Source organism: Nyctereutes procyonoides, unplaced genomic scaffold, assembly GCF_905146905.1.
Source record: "Nyctereutes procyonoides isolate TBG_1078 unplaced genomic scaffold, NYPRO_anot_genome, whole genome shotgun sequence".
Taxonomy (NCBI): Eukaryota; Metazoa; Chordata; class Mammalia; order Carnivora; family Canidae; genus Nyctereutes; species Nyctereutes procyonoides.
The window spans coordinates 37,378,110-37,400,338 of NW_026575126.1; the positions used below are offsets into that span (position 1 = coordinate 37,378,110).

The window sequence follows — 22,229 nt, forward strand, 5'->3', positions numbered from 1 at the left end:
ACATCAACGTACCCTCAACTGATCAAGCTTCTCTCGGATCTGAATGAACCCCAAGTGTAACTTGCCCCCGAAGTGGTCTGCAAGACGACGGTCATTGTCATGGAGCCCAAGGTAGGCCGAACAGACCTCACAGACACGCAGCTTCTGCTGTTGGAAACTGGATGCAGGCATGGAATTTCTGTATTCTTCCTGGACGAGAACAGAGTAATCAAAGTGAGGTACACAGAACTGCAAGCAAATATTCAACCCCCAAAATGGAAATACTGGAAGGGACTACAGAGGTGACTTTTAAATAACAGAAATCGAATCATTTACAAGCTTTAGATATTTTTAACTGATTCAAATTCCATCATTTATGAAATGAACTAAGAATCATGATTTCAAAGCAATAAGGAACATTCAAAAACTCTCAGACAAGCAGGATGCGGTGTTCTCAGAGGCCAGCAGGGAAGGCAGGTCTCAGTTATGTGCAGTGGAGAGCGCTAGGAGGACCACAGAATCAAGAAGGGAGACTCTTCAAAGGGGGCCTTCATAAAACAAAGCACAAAAACCAAACCAAACAAGCAACATACAAAAGCTCCTCATCGAAGACTACGTCCCAAAGTCCAGAAATGCTGCCCTAAAAGCTAAAATACTGATGGACAAATAAGTTAGACACTCTCTTCAATAAGAACATGTCCAACAGAGCAGACCAAAATGCACCCCCTCTGGCAGCCACTCGTCAGAACAGATAAAATGCAGAACAAATGAAGCAGGACATGGCTCCTGGTGCTGGTGCCAAAGTCAGAGCATGCCTTCAAAACCCAGGTTTTGGGGATGCCAGGGTGGCTCAGAGGTTTGGCCCTTGCCTTCGGCTCAGGGCATGGTCCTGGGGTCCCGAGATCGAGTCCTACATCGGGCTCCCTGCATGGAGCCTACTTCTCCCTCTGCCTGTGTCTCTGCCTTTCTCTCTGTGTCTCTCATGAATAAATAAATACAATATTTAAAAAATAAAATAAAATAAGAATTACCTTTAGAGTAAGAGAAAGCTGCTGTAGAGAAAAATATTGTTTAAGATTTTATTTATTTGCGAGAGGGGAGGGGAGGGCTGAGCACAAGCAGGGAGAGGGACAGAGGGAGAAGCAGGCTCCCCGCTGAGCAGGGAGTCCCATGTGGGGCTTGACCCCAGGACCCTAAGCTGAAGGCAGACGCTCAACCCCCTGAGCCACTAGGTACCCCATCACAGAAAATTTTTAAAAATTCAATTTAACTACATATTTTTAAGGCATTAATGAGAAAAGATTAATGAAAACATTTTGATCATAAAAATGAATTGAGTTAGTATGAATGAATGGGTGGAGACGTGATGGTGGCTGTGGTGGTTTGTGCTCTGGGGCCACCAGTGACCTGGATTGTCCCCGTGCTGCCTGTGGTTGCAGGGTCAGGGGAGCCACGGGTGAAGTTGCCACAGAAATGTCCTGTATAAAGACAAACAGATCAGCCCAAGTCTTGTCTCCAGCGGTTGCACAGATTTTATAGGATGCAGTGGGGGAATAAATAACCTAATGTTTGGTTTAAAATGACTTAAAATTTATTTTCAGCTAAACTTTTTTTTTTAAGATTTATTTATTTTAGAGCGAGAGAGAGCATGTACATGAGTGTGGGAGGGTGGGGAGGGTGGGGAAGGGCAGCGGGAGAGAGAGAATCTTGAGCAGACTCGTTGCTGAGTGTGGAGCCCAACACAGGGCTCGATCTCATGACTGAGCCAAAACCAAGAGAGTCTGATGCTCAACCGCTGAGCCACCCGGGCAACCCAGTTATTCTCTTTTTTTTTTTTTTTTTAACCCAGTTATTCTCATTTTAAAAGATATTTTCCAGGAATGCCCAGGTGGCTCAGCGGTTGAGCCCCTGCCTTTGGCTCAAGGCGTGACCCCGGGGTCCTGGGATTGAGTCCTGCATCAGGCTCCCCACATGGAGCCTGCTTCTCCTTCTGCCTGTGTCTCTGCCTCTCTCTCTGTCTCTCATGAATAAATAAAATAAAATAAAAATAAAAGGTATTTTTCCATTCTAGCCTTTGCATTGAATTAAAAAACAAAAACACATGAATTAAAACACAAAAACAAAAAAAAACACTCCACCAAAACCCAGGTTTTAAGAAATGCATTCCAACAGCTACTGATTTTTTTTTTTTTAAAAGATTCTATCCATTTGTTCATGAGAGACACAGAAAAAGAGAGACAGGCAGAGACACAGGCAGAAGGAGAAGCAGGCCCCACACAGGAAGCTTGATGCGGAACTCTATCCCGGAACTCCGGGATCACGTCCTGAGCCACAGGCAGGTGCTCAACCTCCAAACCACACAGGTGTCCCTAAATAATCAAATTTTCTACTCAACTGCATTCTAATGAACTCTCATCAGGTCTTTTTTTTTTTTTTTTAAGATTTTATTTATTTATTCCTGAGACACAGAGAGAAGCAGAGACACAGGCAGAGGGAGAAGCAGGCTTCCTGCGGGGAGTATGACATGGGACTCGATCCCGGGACTCCAGGTTCACGACCTGGGCTGAAGGCCAGGTGCTAAACCTGTGAGCCACCCAGGGATCCCCCACAGCCACTGATTCTTAAAGGGATCTTCCACCAGTTCATATGTTCAAACTTCCCTGGCAAATGCAGATTACAATGAGACACAATGTCACTCACTAAACCGGCAAAGACAAAAAATAAGGTACTCTCATACCTTTTGGTAGGTGATGATGTTGGGGCAACTAACAATGCAACTGAATTAGCTGCGAAAGCAAGACAGGTGCAAGCCATTACCAGGAACCCTTCTAGGCATATGTCCTAGAACATGCTCATACGTGTGCCAACAAACAAGCGCAAGGATACTTGCTGTGAACTGTCTTTGAAGATAAGAAACCAGAAAACTAAAAAAAAAAAAAAAGAAACCAGAAAACTGCCAATGGACAGGCACATGTTCATGAAACGGAACCCTACAGCAATAAACTGAAGGAAGTTGTATGGAGCAACAGGCAGAGACCTCACAAACAGTGCTGAGAATAATGCAAGAGAAAAAAATACACAGTTGGCAGCACTGATGTGGGATATTTTAAAAGCACAAAGCTTTTAAACCTACAACACACACACACAGAGTTTATGGGAAGCACACATGTGTAGTAAAGGATGAAGACAGAATGCCTGCCTCTGGGAGGGGCAGTATGGGACTGGAGAGGGAAGCACCGAGAACCTGCAATTCCATCATGATGTGCTACAGCTTTTATTCAAAGAAAAAAACAAGGGACACCTGGGTGGCTCAGCAGTTGAGCGCTTGCCTGCCTTTGACCCAGGGTGTGATCCTGGAGTCCCAAGATCAAGTTCCACATCGGGCTTCCCATGTGAAGTCTGCTTCTCTCTCTGCCTACGTCTCTGCCTGTGTCTCTCTCATGGATTAAAAAAAAAAAAAAAAGGAAAAACAAAACCAAAAATCTTAGGCAAAAATGATAAATACGGTGGGGACACAGTATTTGTGATACTCTATCCCTTTCTGTAATTTCAAAACTAACTACTACCCCTCTAATTTCTCTCAAAATAAACTCTAATTATGCTGAGTGAAAAAGAAAATCAGTCTAACAACATTCTTGAAACAACAAGAATATAGAGATGGAGGACAGGCTCATAGTTGCCAGGGGTCAGAGGAGTGGGTGAGGCTACATAAGGGTCATGGAAGGGAACTTAGTGGTGATGGATATTCCGTATGGTGACTGTCAACATCCTTTCTGTGGTATTGTGCTATGGTTTCCCAAGATGTCATCACTGGGGGAAACTGGATAAAGGGTACACAGGATCTCTCTGTATTTTTCCTTCAGACTATTCAACAACCTTGAGCGCTGAGCAGAAAGGAACCCACAGGTGCCAGAGATGAGCACACTGGAGGCCTGTCTTGCTAGTGGTTTTAAGGAAGTGGAGCTGCCTGCCAGGGTACTGTCAGCCATGGGGACGGAGGACAGTGGCTGTGGCAAAGATACTCCGAGCCCTGGGCATGAAGAGCCACACATCCCACATCCTGGTCTGGTCTGGGATGTCTGCACATCTCCCCATGATGAGCCCCTCATCGAAAATCATTTACATACAAATCCCACAGATTTCCGGTGACGGCTCTGCTCCTGGAAGCATGAAGGTCTGGACCTCAGGGTGCCCCAAGAAGCCATAGAGCTTCCCTCCTGACTCTCTGGCCTTTCTAGTAGAGCTGTCAGCAACCCAAGGAGCCTTACTGTGTTCTACATGTAAACACGAGTTTCTCACTTCAGCATACAGATAATGTAGATCCTATATAAGAATTTATATACGTGACTTACATTTATAATAAACTCTCAGGGATTTAATACTGTGCAAAATGCAGAATTTGAATTTACACCAAATTCCCCAGAAATGGAACTACTCTGTAAGCCAGGGAACACTGTTCAGAAATTTACCAAGTCACACATCTCCATGGCAATGCCACTCAAAGTATTTGATTAGAACATCACCTGCAACTGTCACATTCATGACCCCATCTGTCTTTTGGTGTGAATACATTTTACAGAGAAAACATCTGTACTGTGAATTCTTTTCCTTCTCATGTTCAAGGATGGAGCATATTAGCTACGAATGTCCCTCAAGGGGGTGCTGCTCTGCCAGGGACATGAAGCATCATCTCAGCATCAGCATCCAACAGACATATGCGGCTGACCCCAACCCTCGCACGGCCCCGTCTTGAGTAACCCTTCTGCTCTCTGCATTTACCAATGTGGGCATCACTCTAGCACCCACAGGCCCTTGGCATTACTCATGCATTCAGTTAATCATTACTGAGCTCCTACTGTGGGTTAAGCATCATGCTGTGCCAGGGGTAGGGAGGGAGATAAGCGGAGAGAGACCTGCACCAGGGCACCTACATGCCGTCTCCTCATATCTATTTGGCTTCCCTACCCCACCACTCTTAATAACCTTCTCAGTCTGTGCGTCTCAGCTAAGGGCACTTCCAGGATCACCCTATCCTACCTGGAGACCCCTGGAAACACAAAGCCACTCTCAAACTCAGACCTCATTTCTTTTGAGCACCTATCTTCATCTGAATCAATCTTATCCATCTGTACACATACCCTTCTACCTGCATCTCCTCCCACCTCCAGCATTGTCTCCACAAGGAGGGCCTCCTCACAACTAAAAACTATGTGGCACACAGCTGGAGCTTAACAAGCATTTACCACAGAAACACAATCATCCCCGTCCCCCTCGGATTCCCCCATTCCCACCATTCTCAAAGCCCGTGTGAGCCAGTTCCAGTGGTAAAGACTTATGAGTCAGAGCATATCCAATGGATAAAATAATCTAGGAAGACAACAGCTGTCAATGATACAAACACTGAGCCCCTAAGTTTCTCCACCACCCTTCCAGTTTATCCTGGCCTGGCACCCAGGCTGACTCCGTTTGGATGCTACCCTCAATCTGCACAGGTTCTCTCTACCAGAGATGCAGTGTCACCAAGAACACCCAGATTTTGTTCTTTACATCAATCTGCACTACAACTCTGGCCCACTCACACCAGCTGAGTAACCACCACGGCCCAGCAAACCCTTACAGAGCCGGAGGATGAGAGAGTAAAATGACACACCACTCCAGTGACTCTTCAGCTCTTGGGACTGCAGCCTGCATGTGGGTGTTATGCTCATGGTTGGCAAGTTCCAGGTCCAATGTTACACATAGGTCACAGGAGGCAGAGCAAAAGCACAAACCCAAACATGCTGACTCTAAACCCTACAATCCTATCCACATAACACCCTATTTCCAACTTTTCCCCAATATTAAAAAAAATGGAATAATTTCATTTTAGCCCAAAAGGTCAACATTCTGGGGTTACTATGTTTCCTCTATCTCAAAGACATTTTACCACCAACCTCAGCTTCTTTTTTCTTTGCACGGACTTTCTCCACTTCCATAAGAATCTTCTGGGATTCATCCACATTTCCTTCAGCTCCCAGTTGCTCAGCTTTAGCAAGTAGTTTTCCTATTTCTTCATTCAACTCATGTACTTTTTCTGCCTGAGGGAAAACAGAAACAAGCAGGTCAGCAAACATCTAAACCAAAGGATTTTTTTTTTAATATCGTTTTATTCATGAGAAACAGAGAGAGAGAGAGAGAGAGAGAGAGAGAGAGAGAGAGAGAGAGGGCAGAGACACAGGCAGAGGGAGAAGCAGGCTCCCTGTGGGGAGCCCAATGTGGGACTCGATCCCAGGACCCCAGGGTCATGCCCTGAGCCGAAGGCAGACGCTCAATCGCTGAGGGACCCAGGTGCCCCAAGATTTCTTTTATTCATTCACTTGACAGACAGAGCTGAAGTACACACAAGAAAGGGGGAGCAGCAGGCAGAAGGAGAAGGAGAAGGCTTCCCACTGAGCAGGAAGCCCTGAGGTGGGCCTCAATCCCAGGACCCCAGGATCACCACCTGAGCCAAAAGCAAATGCTCAACCACAGAGTTACCCGGGTGTCCCTAAAACTAAAAGATCTTAACACAGAGACAATGAGTGCTTTTCCTGCTGTACTTCTAATCTGTTCCACCAAAATTAAATGAAATGAAATAGCCAAGATCTTTGCTGGATCACAAGCAAACTGTAAGAATTTTGACATCCTAACTGGCCCCTTTGTGTCTGTGACCTTAAACTAAACCTGTGTGCTGCATTCCAGTAAGAGCAGCAGCATCCCTGTCACTTCCAAAATGGTTGCCAAAGTCATCATGGTGGTCACTTTCTAGGCTGTTTCTTCTCACATCTTCTATCACGCCTCAACCTGGTAAGAGCCACAAAATGTCCAGGTTTAAATGCGTAAACTTGTAACATATGCAAAATGTCTAATCATTTGGGATTTAATTTTAGAAATAAGGTAGCACCTATGGTTCAGTTAGCAACTACACATATTTTTTTTAAGATTTATTAAAAAAAAAGATTTTATTTATTTATTCATGAGAGATATATAGAGAGAGGTAGACACACGGCAGAGGGAGAAGCAGGCTCCATGCAGGGAGCCCGATGTGGGACTCAATCCGGGATCACGCTCTGAGCTGAAGGTAGATGCTCAACCACTGAGCCAGCCAGGCGTCCTCTGCAACTACATATATTCTAAGCAACACTTTTACAAAATTGAGAGGCAAAGACACCGAAGAGACTCATCAGCTGCACTCAAAGAGGGGAAGGGTAGAGGGGTGTGCTGACAGGCCCATGACACACAGATCTACCTTCTTTACTGTGCAGGACAACTGCCCCACAGTCTAACCATTTCCCAAATAACTGTCCCCCCTTTCCTGTTTTATGTGGAGGTGTTAAAAAAGCAAACTTTAATAAGCTTGTACAGGGCAGCCAGGGTGGCTCAGTGGTTTAGCGCTGCCTTCAGCCCAGGGCCTGATCCTGGAGACTCGGGATCGAGTCCCACGTCGGGCTCCCTGCATGAGCCTGCTTCTCCCTCTGGCTGAGTCTCTACCTCTCTCTCTGTGTGTCTCTCATGAATAAATAAAATCTTAAAAAAAATAATAATAATAAAATAAAATTGTGGCATCACAGTTAAAAAAGAAGAAAAAAAAAAGCCTGTACAGTAGAGGCAGAGACAAGGCAGAAAGCAGCTCCTGGGGGCTGCGAGCTCACGGGCAGCCTTCTCTTCTTACTGAAAAGCAGCAAGGCAGCAAGGACTGTCCACCTCAAAGGCGCACTGTCAGTGGTGATGGCAAGCTGCTGGCCTGTTGGCAGAATGGTTTTTAGGACACAGATCTGTACACACAACTCAAGGAGAAAGTCTCCCAGGCATACCTTCGCAGAAACTTCTGCACTGATCTCCTCTTGCGTCTCTGCTAGCCGCTTCTTGGCAAGCTCAGTCCTCCGATCGCACTCGGCAATAAAGGATTCCAAGTGATCCATTGCCTAACTCAGGAGAAGCAGAGAGCTATGATCAGTTACAAGTAAGGTCTTAGAACCCATCAGTTCAATAGGACATATACTCCTGGGTTGTTTTTTTTTAAAGCCTGTAACTTCAGTGGGAAGATCTTAAGCTACACTACAGCTAGCACATCCATAATCACATTAAACCAAGGGGCTTTGTTAAACCAAATGATCATTTAGAAGCATTATCTTCTCATCTGATCTGTTTACTACTAAAATTTGTAAAAGGACCCCCATCCCTCAATAACATTTCCCAGAATTTTTTTGGTCATAATTAATAGCGTTCTCTGAGGGGTAGGAAAGCCGGGACTAGTATCAGAGGCCCTCTTCTGGTGAGCTGTTGGGGGTGCGGATGATGTACTCACTGGTCTGTGTGAGCCACGTAAATATTATTCCCTCATGTTCTGAGGGTAGAGTTCCCCCTTCCACCTCAAAACAAAACAATAGAACAAATATTACTGAGAGCTGTGAGCATGATTAGTTATTGCCTGTCTAAAGTAGCAGGAAAACTGGTTACTACTTACCCAAAGAGATAATGGAATAGAAACTCTAGAAATCTAATTGCTCACTCTGAAAAGACTTGTGGGGAAACACCAATAAGCTGCTCCACATGTTAGACAGTTATTTTGCCATGACCAGTCAAAGGCCCCAGCATAACTCCATATAAAACATACAAATAGGATATCTGTCAGGCTTGGACCAGTGATGAGCAAGCAGCACCTCATAATTTACACCCACTTGTCCACTTGCAGATGGTGGCACTGTGTTAAGTATGACAGCAAGGGAGTGTAGCACAGGAGGACAGGACTGCACCAGGATCTATCACCAAAAAAATACAGAAGAAAAACCTCTGGGTGGAGGTGATATAAAGCCGATGAAAGGCCAACAGACCAAACGGTGATAATCTATGACCCTCCGCCCAAAGATGGGCAAGAGAAAGCACTCCACAAGGATCAGTGTGACACTAGTATGGACAAGAGGGTTATAGTCTCCTCCAGAAAATGCTTGTTTCAAGTAAATGCATACTTGGACATAGGTCAAGACAAGGATGTTCTGTGATGGTGCCAAGCCCCCCAATCGTGCTTCGAAAAAGGCTAAAGCATCATTGCCCACTAAGGTCAACTCCCAATTTTACTTCAATTTTGGAGTTCAGGATCTCTTTCCTGTTGTTGGTCATCCAAACATTCCCTGATAAACATTTCACTATGTTCAAATCAAACAATCAGGTAAGCAAATGATCAGTGTTTATCTGCAAGTATTATACTTCCCAGAAAGATACAGGGTTGCCAACTCTGCTGACAGGATGATAACTCTCCAGGATCAAGTTGCCAGCAAGCCAATACAGGTCACATGCCACCTGTGCTCATATGGGACAAAGGAGCCTAGTAGACTAACCTCAAATGCCCCAGGTCCACACCCACACAGAGGTGCTTAGTCTGTGGTGCAGAGTCCCTTATTATCTACCCAAACAGAGCCATCTCACACCTGCACCAGACCCATAAATCCCCTCATCAGGGGTCCAGTGGGGAACAGACCACGAGACAATCCTGCCAGCGCCCTGACCAATTAAAGCAATCAGCTGCAGCTCCAGCAGAACCCAAATTAGCTACAGACTCAGGCATCTGATAAGCTAAAAATTAAATGGCAAACTTCACACATAGAATAGCCACAACAGAGAGACATCTTTTAACTGCCACATCCTTTAAAAGATGGCACTGTTCGACTGCCCCTTCTTCTCTTCAATGTGTTTGTCAACTTCAGATTGAGTCCTAAAATATATGACTTAAATAATTAAAAAAAAAAAAAAAAGGAATTCATGTCAGGTGGCCTGGGTGGCTCCATTGGTTACGCATCTGCCTTTGGCTCAGGTCATGATCTTGGGGTCCTGGAATTGAGGCTGACATGGTGGCTCCCTGCTCACCGGATGGCCTGCTTCTACTCCTCCCTCTGCCCCTTCCTGTCCTACTCATGTTCTCTCTCAAATAAAAGCTTAAAAAAAAAAAAAAGTATTCAAGTCTAAATATTAAGACCTTATTCACAACCTACCATTTACTACATAGTCACCCAATCTCTACAACTGAAGAGTGGTATGGATGCCTGAGCACAGTGCTGGCACAAAGTAGGCAGAGAAGTCTCACTGTGGCTGAAGGCTATTCCTCCACACTCGGGACAGTGTGGAGGTGCTGTTCCCAGCTGTTCCCAGCTGTTGCCAGCCCAGTAGAAATGACACTGGCCAGACATCAGGGAGCCTGAGGCTGGTCACAGGGAACACGTGCCCTTGTGCTATGTTGCATGTCCACATATGTCTTAAAATGGCCACCTAGAAACTGTGAAGGTCTCCATTTCCCAGATGAAGAAATTAAGGTAGTTTCCAAACTACTAAATGATGGCACCAGGATATGAGGACTCCAAAGTCCCTACGCTCAATGTGCACAACTCTGAGGCAGTCACCACCAGCCTGGTTCATGGATGAATAGAAAAAGTTAAAACAACTTGCCCAAGGTCATAAAGGGATTCTAACCCAGGATATCTGACTTAGTAAATGGAACTATTATTTTTATATCTGTACATAGAAAAAGTAGGTATAATTAGAACTGGTCTCATTTGGTATAGTAAAGATAGTCTGAAAATTATTTAGGATGTGTAGTTTCAGAACCTGTCAAATAAAATATCACAAAGCAAGACAATTTAGGGGGAAAAATTAACTATTTTTTTTATTAAATTAAGAAGAATCAAAATCTTTGTATTTTCAATATATTGACACTAAAGAAATGCTCGTTTTCACAAGGTAAATTAATGTGTTAACATTGCTGCTTGCCAGTTTTCGAGTTGAGAAACTTTAAATGTCATTTTGTTTTTTTAAAAAAGATTTTATTTATTTATTTGAGAGAGAGAGAGACAGAAAGTAAGAGAGAGCACAAGCAGGGTGGAGAGGGAGAAGCGGGCTCCCCGCTGAGCAAGGAGCCTACATGCAAGGCTTGGTCCCAGGACCCTTAGATCACAACCTGAGCCAAAGACCGATGTTAAACCGACCAAGCCACCCCGGTGTACCTTAAAATGTTCTTTATACAGATTGCCTAGTAGCAAAACATTTTACACCCTTTTCTAAGGAATTTCTGGACAAAGTACTTTCGAGAAATCAGGCCTGCCGCTGGCACAGTCAGGATGAGACTGTGTTGACCTAGAGGGAGCCAATGGTAAAGATAGGGAGACACCTTCTCCCAGATAAAACACCAGTGGTTCCACCCACCAAGCTCAAGTCGAGGGCCCAGGCAGGCAATACCTACACAAAGAAATACCTTTCTATACCTCTTAATATGCCCAAATATGGTTACTCACTGTTAGCAAAGATGTGAAGATGGGAGAACTCTTCTACACTGCTAGTGGGAGCATTCACCCCACTGGGTAACACTATGGTACCATCAAAACCCCAGATACCCTTCTGATCCAACAGTTCTGCATCTAGGAATCTCCCCTGGATACGTGCATATGATGGCAACGTGTAATGCAGCACCACAACCATCAACAGGGGACTGGTCATATAAACTGGACACCCATCCTTTGAAATACTACATAGCCAAAAAAGGAATAAGGAACTCTATATAAAAAGTTAAAAAAAAAAATGAAGCAGCAGGTGTAGAACAAGGTGTACAGATTACCATCTATATAAAAAAATAAAAGAGAATATAGACACTGTCTGCCTCAGGTATCCACATAAACCCCAAAGGAAACAGAAGACATCGGTTACTTCTGGAGGCACCCAAGTGACTGAAAAACACAGTGGAGAGGTTTCACATGTTTTTACATTAGTAAGAAATGCTGCAACCTTAGTGAAATAACTCATCTTGCAATTAGGCAATAATCCTCGACTGCTGCTTAAAGGATCAGGCCAAAACCTGAAGCTGAAGGGGACCTTGACAATCAATAGGTTAAGGCTGCCTGCAACAACCAAACCAACTGATCACTGTGCCAGGTGAGGTGATGCAACAGCAAGTGCAAAGCTCTGCCTCTGAAATATTTCAGTCACAAAAGAACTTAAATCTGATGATAAAGCCTCCAAATCTAACTCCTAGAGTACAGAAGTTGTAAAGATTAGGGGAAACATGTTAAAAAGACACCATGAGGTTATAATCAGCAAAATCCAGGGAGACTTTTAAAAAATTTTTTCAAACAAATGGATTTAAAAAGACTTACAAAGCATTCTAATGTGTAGCCCTTATTTTGAATCCTGAGTCAAAGAAATAAAACGTTTATAAAAGAATCCCTTTTGAAGCAATCTCGGAAATTTAAACATTATCACATACTAAGAAATTATTTTTAAAATGACTGGTTTTAACACAGTCCTCCCTCTAGATGTAGTATTTACAGTGTTTAGCAGTGCAGTTATGTCTAGCAGCTAGTACAAAGTAATCCGAACCGACAGTGGGGCATGGGGTACCTGGCACTCAGGGGGTGGAGCGTGCGACTTCATCTCAGGGTTGTGGGTTTGCCCCCATGTTGAATGTAGGGATTACTTACAAAAACCTAATCTCTTTTTAAAAAAAGACTTGAGAGAGAGAGAGAGAAAAATCAAGCATGAGCTGGGGGAGTGGTGCGGAGAAGGAAAAGCAGGCCTGCTGAGCAGGGGCCCAATGTGGGGCTTGATCCCAAAACCCTGGGATGGTGGCCTGGGCTGAAAGCAAGCACTTAATCGACTGAGTCACTCGCCCACCCTTAAAAAAAAAAAAAAAATCCAGTGGGGAAATACAATGATAAATATGAAACAAGAGTCTCCACATCAACAGTCACTGAAAACTGGGAGACAAACCCCGGAAATTTTATTATCCTGCCCACTTCTGTATCTTTAAAGTTTCTCAGTAACACGTTCTTCAAGACACGTGAAGTAGATTGTCACCATCAAGGATGATACCAAGTCTCCATACCCATGGCAATGGCAAAGCTGACGTGTTCACAGATGAAATGACTGAGGTGTGCGGTCTGGAGATCCGTGAGAAGAAGCCAGGGTCTTGGGATTGAGCCCCGTGAAGGGTTCTGCACTCAGCAGATCCACTTCAGGTTCTCTTTCCCTCCGCCTCTCCCACCCTTACGCATGACGCATGGGTGAGATCTCTCGCTTTCTCCAATCAGTCAAGGAAGCCCTGATAAATCAACCTTAGTCTTTTTCTACAAAAAAATAATCTGTGTAAGCATAGCTTTAAATTGTTAACAGTTCTATGAGCACAACTCCCTACTTCCTTTGAGCCAGCAGAGCCTCAGAATTCTGACCCAGAGCCAATCCTTGAACTGGCCATGTGACACAGGTCTCCAGAGACTGCTCTGAAACACTGCTACAAATGTAACCAACCAAAATCAGCTTGTGGAAGGTAAAGAAGCAAGCTGTTCTTGTTGGTATAAGAACATTTGGTACATTCTTTTTTAAATTGCATTAGGATGCAAATCTAAATACACAACTCTCATTCCACCAGTGTGGCAACTTTCCATTTTTCTTCTTCACATCAACAGATACGCCTTCTTCTGCCATCCACAGCTAATGCAGTATTTCATTTCACTGTAAGGCAACTACTTTAGCCCCTTCAAAACCAAACCTATCTGGGTATTTTCACTATTTCAAAATGATCCAATGAACATTTTATGTCTTCTCATACATAAGCAAATGTCTTGTAGGATAGCTTCTTAAAAATTGCTTAAATATTTTAAATTTGTAAAAAGAGCTGAGTTCTTTTTTTTTTTTTTTTTTTTTTTTTTGTGATTTACTTACTTATTTATTCATGAGAGACACAGGCAGAGGGAGAAGCAGGCTCCACACAGGAAGCCTGACGTGGGACTCGATCCCGGGTCTCCAGGATCATGCCCTGGGCTGAAGGCAGATGCTAAACGGCTGAGCCACCCAGGGATCCCAAAAAGGGCTGAGCTCTTAAAAAAGACCTACTGGAAGTCAAATGTCAATCTATAAATTCAGCAACTAATTATGAAAATAGATCTTAATGCCCTCTGTAAATAATGCCTTCTATAAACACAGAATTTTATTTTAAGATTTATTTATTCATAAGCGACACAGGAGAGGGGGCAGAGACATAGGCAGACGGAGAAACGTGCTCCCAGTGGGGGGCCTGACGCGGACCTTGATCCCAAGACTGGGGATCACGCCCTGAGGTAAGCCACCCAGGAGCCCCTAAAGACAGAATTTTAAACTAATGTACCAAGAATTAGCAAATCAATTAAAAACCCAAGTTTTAAAAAAGGTTTTCTTTCATGAAAGAATTAATAAAAGCATGGCTGTCTTAGCAGGACCATTGGTATGCAAAGCTTTCGCACTGACCTGACTACAACAGTCTGTAGGTCAGGATTAACAAGAGTCAGCCCACTGATCACAGCTGGCTAAAATGTTTCTGAAGGATTCTGCTTCTCAAAACTGCAATTTAGACAAGAAAAACCACAACTAGCCTTTCTGATAAATGTATCTGTTCATCCTGAATCAGCTATCTTTAAAAGATGAAACTGACTTTGTGGTTGGTCACATGGAAAGGGGAGACTTTTTTGCCAGAGCCTTTTAGACCTCTGGAATCTCCCAGAGTGAACGTGCACTACCTATGAAAAGATTTAAAAACCAATTTTCATCAAATTAACTTAATAAATCTGTATTTTGAGAAAAGCTTTATTTTTCCATAAAAGCTTATTCTGCAAAACTAAGGAGATAAAAAGTTGTCTTAGCCTGGTATTTTACAGCCAGGCCACTTTTAATCACTGTAGTTAAGAGTAACCCATGTACATGCAAACACTACTGATGTATATAAATTAAAAACTTAAGGGCTCCATCCCTGGGTGGCTCAGCAGTTTGGCGCCTGCCTTCCGCCCAGGGCATGATCCTAGAGTCCCGGGATCCGGACCTGCCTCAGGCTCCCTGTGTGGAGCCTGCTTCTCCCTCTGCCTGTGTGGCTCTACCTCTCTTTTTCTGTGTGTGTCTCATGAATAAATAAATAAAATCTTTAATAAAAAAAAAAAACACAAAGCTTAAGGGCTCCATGTTGGGTATGGTGCTCACTTTAAAGAAACAAAAGAGGGGATCTCTGGGTGGCGCAGCGGTTTGGCGCCTGCCTTTGGCCCAGGGTGCGATCCTGGAGACCCCGGGATCGAGTCCCACGTCGGGCTCCCGGTGCATGGAGCCTGCTTCTCCCTCTGCCTATGTCTCTGCCTTGTCTCTGCCTCTCTCTCTCTCTGTATGACTATCATAAATAAATAATTTAAAAAAATTTAAAGAAACAAAAGAGAACCTTGGGTAAATTTTATTGCATGTGAATTATATCAAAAGCCAATGGAGAAACTTTTTAAAAATCTCCCTCCCTAACACCCAGAGATATCTTCTGGCTTTACAAAGCAACATTCCACTGTGTGACAAGACAATTTACGTAACTCGTTCTCCATTAAGCTTCATTATAGCTTCTTTTTCTCCCTTTAAAAAAAGGTTGCAGGGACGCCTGGGTGGCTCCGTGGTTGAGCATCTGCCTTTGGCTCAGGCTGTGATCCTGGGATCTCAGGATCAAGTCCCGCATCAGGCTCCCTACCTACCTCTCTCTCTGCTTCTCATGAATAAAATATTCAAAATAAAATAAAAAACGGTTGCAATAAGCATCTTTTCTATATACTCTTTTGCACATATCCCTAAGATATGTTCCCAACAGCAGAGTTCTGCAAGAAGTACATATATGCATTTCACATGCGGACTATGCCCTGACTACCCTCCTTCAAATACAGCTACTCCAAGCTGACCTTCATTCCTCAGGGTAGGAGGACCTTTTCCACGTGTTTACAGCACTTGTTATCAAACATTTTAATATGAACCATCTATAAGATCAAAAATGATTTTTAAGGGGTAGAGGGGAGGGGTGGTTACCTTTTAAAATGAAAACCTAATTCCTATATATAAGAACATCTCTCAGCTCATCTGAACATATTAATAGGTGTACAACAGCCTTGTTAAAAAAACACACAAACTGTGGAGGGGCACTTGGCTGGCTCAGTGGGTAGAGCATGTAACTCTTGATCACAGGGTCGTGAAGTGCACAGAGCTCACATAAAAATAAGTAAAAATAAAGATGTACACAATTTAAAACATTGTTTAAAAAACAAGACAAGAGGGGATCCCTGGGTGGCGCAGCGGTTTAGCGCCTGCCTTTGGCCCAGGGCAGGATCCTGGAGACCCGGGATCGAATCCCACGTCGGACTCCCAGAAGCCTGCTTCTGCTTCTCCCTCTGCCTATGTCTCTGCCCCTCTCTCTCTGTGTGACTATCATAAATAAATAAAAATTAAAACAAACAAACAAAAAACCCAAAAAACAAATGCCTGGGTGCCTCAGCCATTGAGAGGCTGCCTTTGGCTCAGGGCGTGTGACCCCAGGGTCCTGGGATCGAGTTCCCCACAGGGAGCCTTCTCTCTCTGCCTATGTCTCTGCCTCTCTCTGTCTCTCATGAAACAATAAATCTTTAAAACCACCACCACAACAACAAAAACAAGACACGAAGCACCTGGGTCAGTGTCCGACTCTTGGTTTCAGCTCAAGTCGCAATCTTAGGGTCATGGGATTGAGGCCCATGTCCAGCTCTGCACTTAGTGGGGAAGATGCTCCCTCCCCCCGGCCCCCTCCCCGTCCCTCCTACCACCTGTGTGCACGCCTACCCCCTCTTTCTCTAAAATAAATAGATCTTAAAAAAAAAATTAGTATCTTAAAAAAACACGCACACACTAAGAGGCACCCAGGTGGCTCAGTCAGTTAAGGGTCCAACTGTTGATTTTGGCTCAGGTCATGATCTCAGAGGTTATGAGACTGAATCCTGTATCTGGCTTTTGCTCTGTGTGGAGTCTTCCTCTTCCTCTGCTCCTCTATCCTGCTCCCCACGTTCCCCACACTTCGTGCACACCTTTGTGCTCTCTCTCAAATAAAATCTTCTAAAAGAGTAAGTTAAATAAACACTATGGAAGCATATAAGACATTGCATATCCACTTAACCCACCATGTAGATAATTTCACATCAACAATACAGTGAACTTGCTCAATTCTCTTTTCACAGCTATACATCATTTCGTCCTAAAGAGCAACTGTGATTTAGGCAGTCCCTTACTGAGGACAGCTACTTGGTTCCTGTTTTTTTGCAGTTATAAATGCTATAGAAATATTCTAGAACAAATTTAGCTTTATGTGCAAGTCTATCAGTGAGACAGAATCTTAGAACTGACCATGCTAACAAGTGCTTTCACATCTGGAGATGTTGAGTTACCCAGGAGGTGTACCAGGATTATTTAATCCTCCATTTCTGGGGCACCTGGGTGGCTCAGTGGTTAAGCCTCTGCTTTCAGCTCAGGTGGTGATCCTAGGGTCCTGGGATTGAGTCCCGCATCAGGCTCCCCACGGGGAGCCTACATCTCCCTCTGCCTATGTCTCTGCCTCTGTGTCTCTCATGAATAAATAAATAAAATCTTAAAAAAAAAAAAAAAAAAGAAAGAAATCCTCCATTTCTTCAGTTCTGAGTAAGGATGAGCACCTGACATAGGATTATGTACCAACTAGGAAACGTCCTTTTCTATCTTTTGTCCATTTTCTATTGAACCATTGATACCATTCGTGTCAATCGTGATGAATTTTACATATAAAGATAACTAGCCCATCATCACACACACTACAAATATTGTCCCAGTTTAATCTCATTATATATGGGAACTTTTTTCCCCCAGTAATCTCCACACCCAACGTAAGGTCAAACTTGTGATCCCAAGATCAATAGTCACATGCTCTTAGGAATGAGCCAAGCAGGTGTCCCATGTAGAGGTATTTTTAATATGCTAAATTTTAAATTTTATACAGATGAATAATCTCATCTTTCTCTTATAGCTTCTATACGTCAAAGCATCAAAACAACAAAATTCATTTCCTGGGGATACAACTGGGTATTTTCCTACTGGCTAATGCATAGTTTTCATCAATATTCATTAAAAACACCCTACTTTCTTCACACTGGCAAAATACACCTCCTTCAAAATATACTAAATGACTCTGTGCATTTCAGTGACTCCATTTTTTCTATTAATCTGTTGTCTAACTTTAAATTCATCAGGTCATTAAAAAAATGCAAAAAATAAAAAATAAATTAAATTAAATAAATAAATAAAATTTTTAAAATGCACTGAGGGAGCCTGGGTGGCTGTCTTCAGCTCAGGTTATGATCTCATGGGTCAGAGTCCCATGTCAGGCTCCCATGTGGAACCTTCCCTCTCTGCACGTGCGTATCTTCTAACAGATAAATAAAATCTTAAAAAAAATACTGACATTCTGAGTTAGTAGAAACACTAAGACTTGTAGTCCAGAAAACATGACTATAACTGAGATTTCAAAATATATACCTATGCACTTATCAATCTCTGAAACCTTGATGTCCCAAGTAATGGCTTCTTTGCATAAGCATCTGCAGCTTATTGGAGAATGAAAATTCACAGTATAGATAAATTTCCTTTCCAACCCTCTACTCTTAGTCAAGCTGTTGCTAAAGGCATTTTTAGTTAAAGATTCAACATTGACAGCACACTGTGGTTAAAGAATGAATCTGGGAAAGAATCATTAATTTTAATCACAAGACTACTGATTTAATTTTTTTATTTATTTATTTTTTAAATTAATTTATTTGTGATAGTCACAGAGAGAGAGAGGGAGAGAGAGAGAGGCAGAGACACAGGCAGAGGGAGAAGCAGAGGGGAGACACATGCACCGGGAGCCCGATGTGGGATTCGATCCCGGGTCTCCAGGATCGCGCCCTGGGCCAAAGGCAGGCGCCAAACCGCTGCGCCACTCAGGAATCCCAAGACTACTGATTTAAACAGTCTCTCTCCTTTAAAGTGTCTTCTGGTGAGGAGGAGACATCTTTTCTTGGCTTCCTCACACCAAGCTCTGTGCCTTCCCCATCACTTAGGAATCTGAATGCCACCAAACCCCTTCACTGACCTCTGGTCATACTAGTGATGGAGAATTAGGAAAAAGAGAGAACATAAATGGAGTGACTCTAAATTCTGCACTCTCAATGGAAAAGGATGAACCCTGCTATTAAAGGGTGAAAAAAAAAATCTTAGGTCCACAATGGTTTGTGGCCTGAAAGGACCACAGCACATAAGCTACTTACTATACAGGGTTCTGTGGGAACAAAAATCTCAGAGGGGTAGGGGACAGATTACAAAAAAGGTCTTAAAAAAGTGGTTTGGCACCACCTGCAGCCCGGGGTGTGATCCTGGAGACCCAGGATCGAGTCCCACATCGGGCTCCCTGCATGGAGCCTGCTTCTCCCTCTGCCTGTGTCTCTGCCTCTCTCTCTCTGTGTGTCTATGAATCAATAAATAAAATCTTTAAAAAAAAAACAAAACAAAACACTAAACTCCAAAAATTTAACATTACTATTGGGTTATAAATTGATACTATATCTTTATCAACAACAGAAACAAAAGAGAAAAAGGACACCGTTACAGAACTATCTTGTAAAGATGAACACACGTATCCTGTACAAGCCAGCAATTCCTCTCCTCAGAAAAGACCTGGATAAATCCTACTATGTGTATGCCGAGAATATATTTAAAAACATTCATAATACTGTTTGTAATAGGAAAAAGAAATCTTTGAATCAACCCAATTAATCTATAAATAATGAATAGAGCTTGGGGAATACTCAAGCAACAATGAAAATAAACCATAGCCAACAAAATGGGTCAACAGAAACAGAACATTGAACGAAACAATAAAGTTATTAAAGAATATGCTATGAAATTATATATCGTAAGGCATAAAAACAAAAACACAGACTTCAAGGAATCAGAGAAATATGTAATAACACATTAAAAGGAAACAATATGTACAAAATGCACAACAGCGTTGGGGTAGTGGACTTACAGGTAGACACCAGATAGTACTGGCCATGTCCTAGCTCCCAGCCTGAGTGGTAGAGTAGTAAGTTATCTCTTTTGTTATTTTGCTTTATAACTTACAAATGTTATGTTATTCTTGCTAGTTGATATTTGGCTCTTCACAGTAGGGAGAAATTAACACAAAATAAAACTTACATCTAATTCAAAAAACAGGTCCCTTTCTTTACTTGCAATCTCATAATCTGCTCGGAGGGCCAAGTCGTGGATTTTGGTACATTCTCCTAAATCCATGCGCTGTGAGAAAGAAACAAAAATTTACACATGAACATTTACGCATCGTAAAAAGCATATGATCTGGTGTTTCAACTGTCACCAAAATAAATACCTTTTTGAATACTAAACTATAATAAAAATATTAAGAAACAGTATATACCCAAGAAACCTTATTTCTCTTTTACCACGATTATAACTTTAACTGTGAAAGTTTCTGTCTCTTTTAGACCTAGAGATAATTGGACTATTAATGAAAACCATATTAATTAGCTTTTGCTAGTTGTATTTTTGCATCAGTCATAGAAGAAAAGCCTATTCAGTGGGGCACCTGGGTGGCTCAGACCGTTGAATATCCAACTCTTTCAGGTCATGATCTCAGTGTGGCCCCACATCAGGCTCCCTGCCAGCCAGCCTGGGATTCTCTCCTACTCTGCCCCTCTCCCCACTCAAGCTCTAAGTTAAGTAAATAAATAAATCTTAAAAAAAAAAAAAAAAAAAAAAGCAGCAGCAAGGCAGCAGCATCTACTCAGCAAACAGCAGCGTGGAGGAGGGGAGAGATTACAAGGAAAGAGCCAGAAAACAAGAGTATTATCAACAGAATGAACTTCTAGGCATTCCTTCTTGTAATCTTCACTATGCAAGCTGCTCAATGCTTAAGGTGTAGAGGCAAGGAAAAGGAAAGAGCAGAGAGCAATCAGGTTTTGGCAATTACAACACAACCTAATGCTTGGCTTTGTGTATCTCTTTGTATACCAGAAGGCAGAAGGCAACAGAATTGGCCAATTTAGAGCCAAAAATTCCCCCTAACATTGTGCTAACCTAGCAAATGACCCTGGATAGAACTGGAGACATAGAATCGGGCCACTCAGTTGCCCTGTTTGAGAAACAAAAGGTTGTTACCAGTAAGAGCAGCCTAATGTGCAACATGTTGTAAGCACATGTACAATTAGACAAAAGTATATTTCTTAACTAAACTCTGAGTGCAGATCTCTGTGATGGCACCCTCCACCTATGGCCATCAAGAGAGCAAAAGCAAAGTTTGTAGGCTAAGGATCACAGTATCAAGTCACATAGTGCAAGTTAACAAAACCAGCATCACAATGAGGAGACACCTGTGAAGTCCACACACTTTGTGTCTATTTAACTAACTAGTAAACAAAAATTATGAAGTCTAGGACCTCCTTTAAGCTCAAACTACAACTATGTCCAAAATGAGTTCAAAAACTTCATGGAAGGACGCCTGGGTGGCTCAGTGGTTGAGCATCTTCCTTCAGGTTAGGGCGTGATCCAGGAGTCCTGGGACCAAGTCCCACAACAGGCTCCCTGTAGGGAGCCTGCTTCTCTTCTCCATCTGCCTGTGTGTGTGTGTCTGTGTCTCTCATGAATAAATAAAATATTAAAAAAAAATAAAAATAAAATAAGTCTCCACAAATGAAAAGCAAGCCCTATAGCTACAAAATAACTGGCAGATACCAGAAATGCTTAAAAGCTAATAAAAGCTCTGTATCTCAAAGAAAACCTACCACCAGAAGAAGTAAGCACTAAAACCTTCTACTACTAAGCATCTTAAGTATAAACCAGGGGATCCCTGGGTGGCTCAGTGGTTTAGCGCCTGCCTTTGGCCTAGGGCATGATCCTAGAGTCCCGGGATCGAGTCCCATGTCGGGCTCCTGGCATGGAGCCTGCATCTTCCTCCTCCTGTGTCTCTGCCTCTCTATCATAAATAGATAAATAAAATCTTAAAAAAAAAAAAGTATAAATCAAATTCCATTCTAGAAACTCCAACTGTCAAGAATATTTTTGACATTAGTGAACCACCCCTGAAGCAAAAATTCACTTGTTCATTTGGGTGAGAACTCTCAAGGAGCCACTGTTAATTCACGCTGTGGACAGGCCTAGGTGCCATGGTTACTCTCTGGCTGTAGATCTTCAGCTTTGCTGAGGAGGCAGGGAAGTACTGGCCAATTCCCCCCTGGCAGCTAAACACCAAACAGAGCTGAAATACCACAGAAGTTCTCTTCCACAAGATTTTAATAGGTTGTTAAGTCTGGTGTGTCAGATCTGTTTTACTGAACAAACACCTGTGTTCTCTCCCCTCTGGTGGTCTCACACTGCTGACA

The 22,229-nt window shown here is 42.9% G+C and overlaps 1 protein-coding gene across 6 annotated transcripts in view; it reads right to left on the reverse strand.

Annotated features, from left to right (window-relative positions):
- LUC7L (LUC7 like) overlaps positions 1-22,229 on the reverse strand; it is a 36,737-nt gene that overhangs the window by 9,693 nt on the left and 4,815 nt on the right. For all 6 annotated transcript variants that reach the window (XM_055339859.1, XM_055339856.1, XM_055339855.1 and 3 more), the window contains 4 exons: positions 20,032-20,130; positions 7,812-7,922; positions 5,913-6,056; positions 13-189 (listed from right to left, as the gene is read on the reverse strand). In XM_055339859.1, coding sequence (XP_055195834.1) covers positions 13-189; positions 5,913-6,056; positions 7,812-7,922; positions 20,032-20,127 — 528 coding nt within the window. In that variant the 5' untranslated portion in view covers positions 20,128-20,130. The remainder of the gene's footprint in view (positions 1-12; positions 190-5,912; positions 6,057-7,811; positions 7,923-20,031; positions 20,131-22,229) is intronic.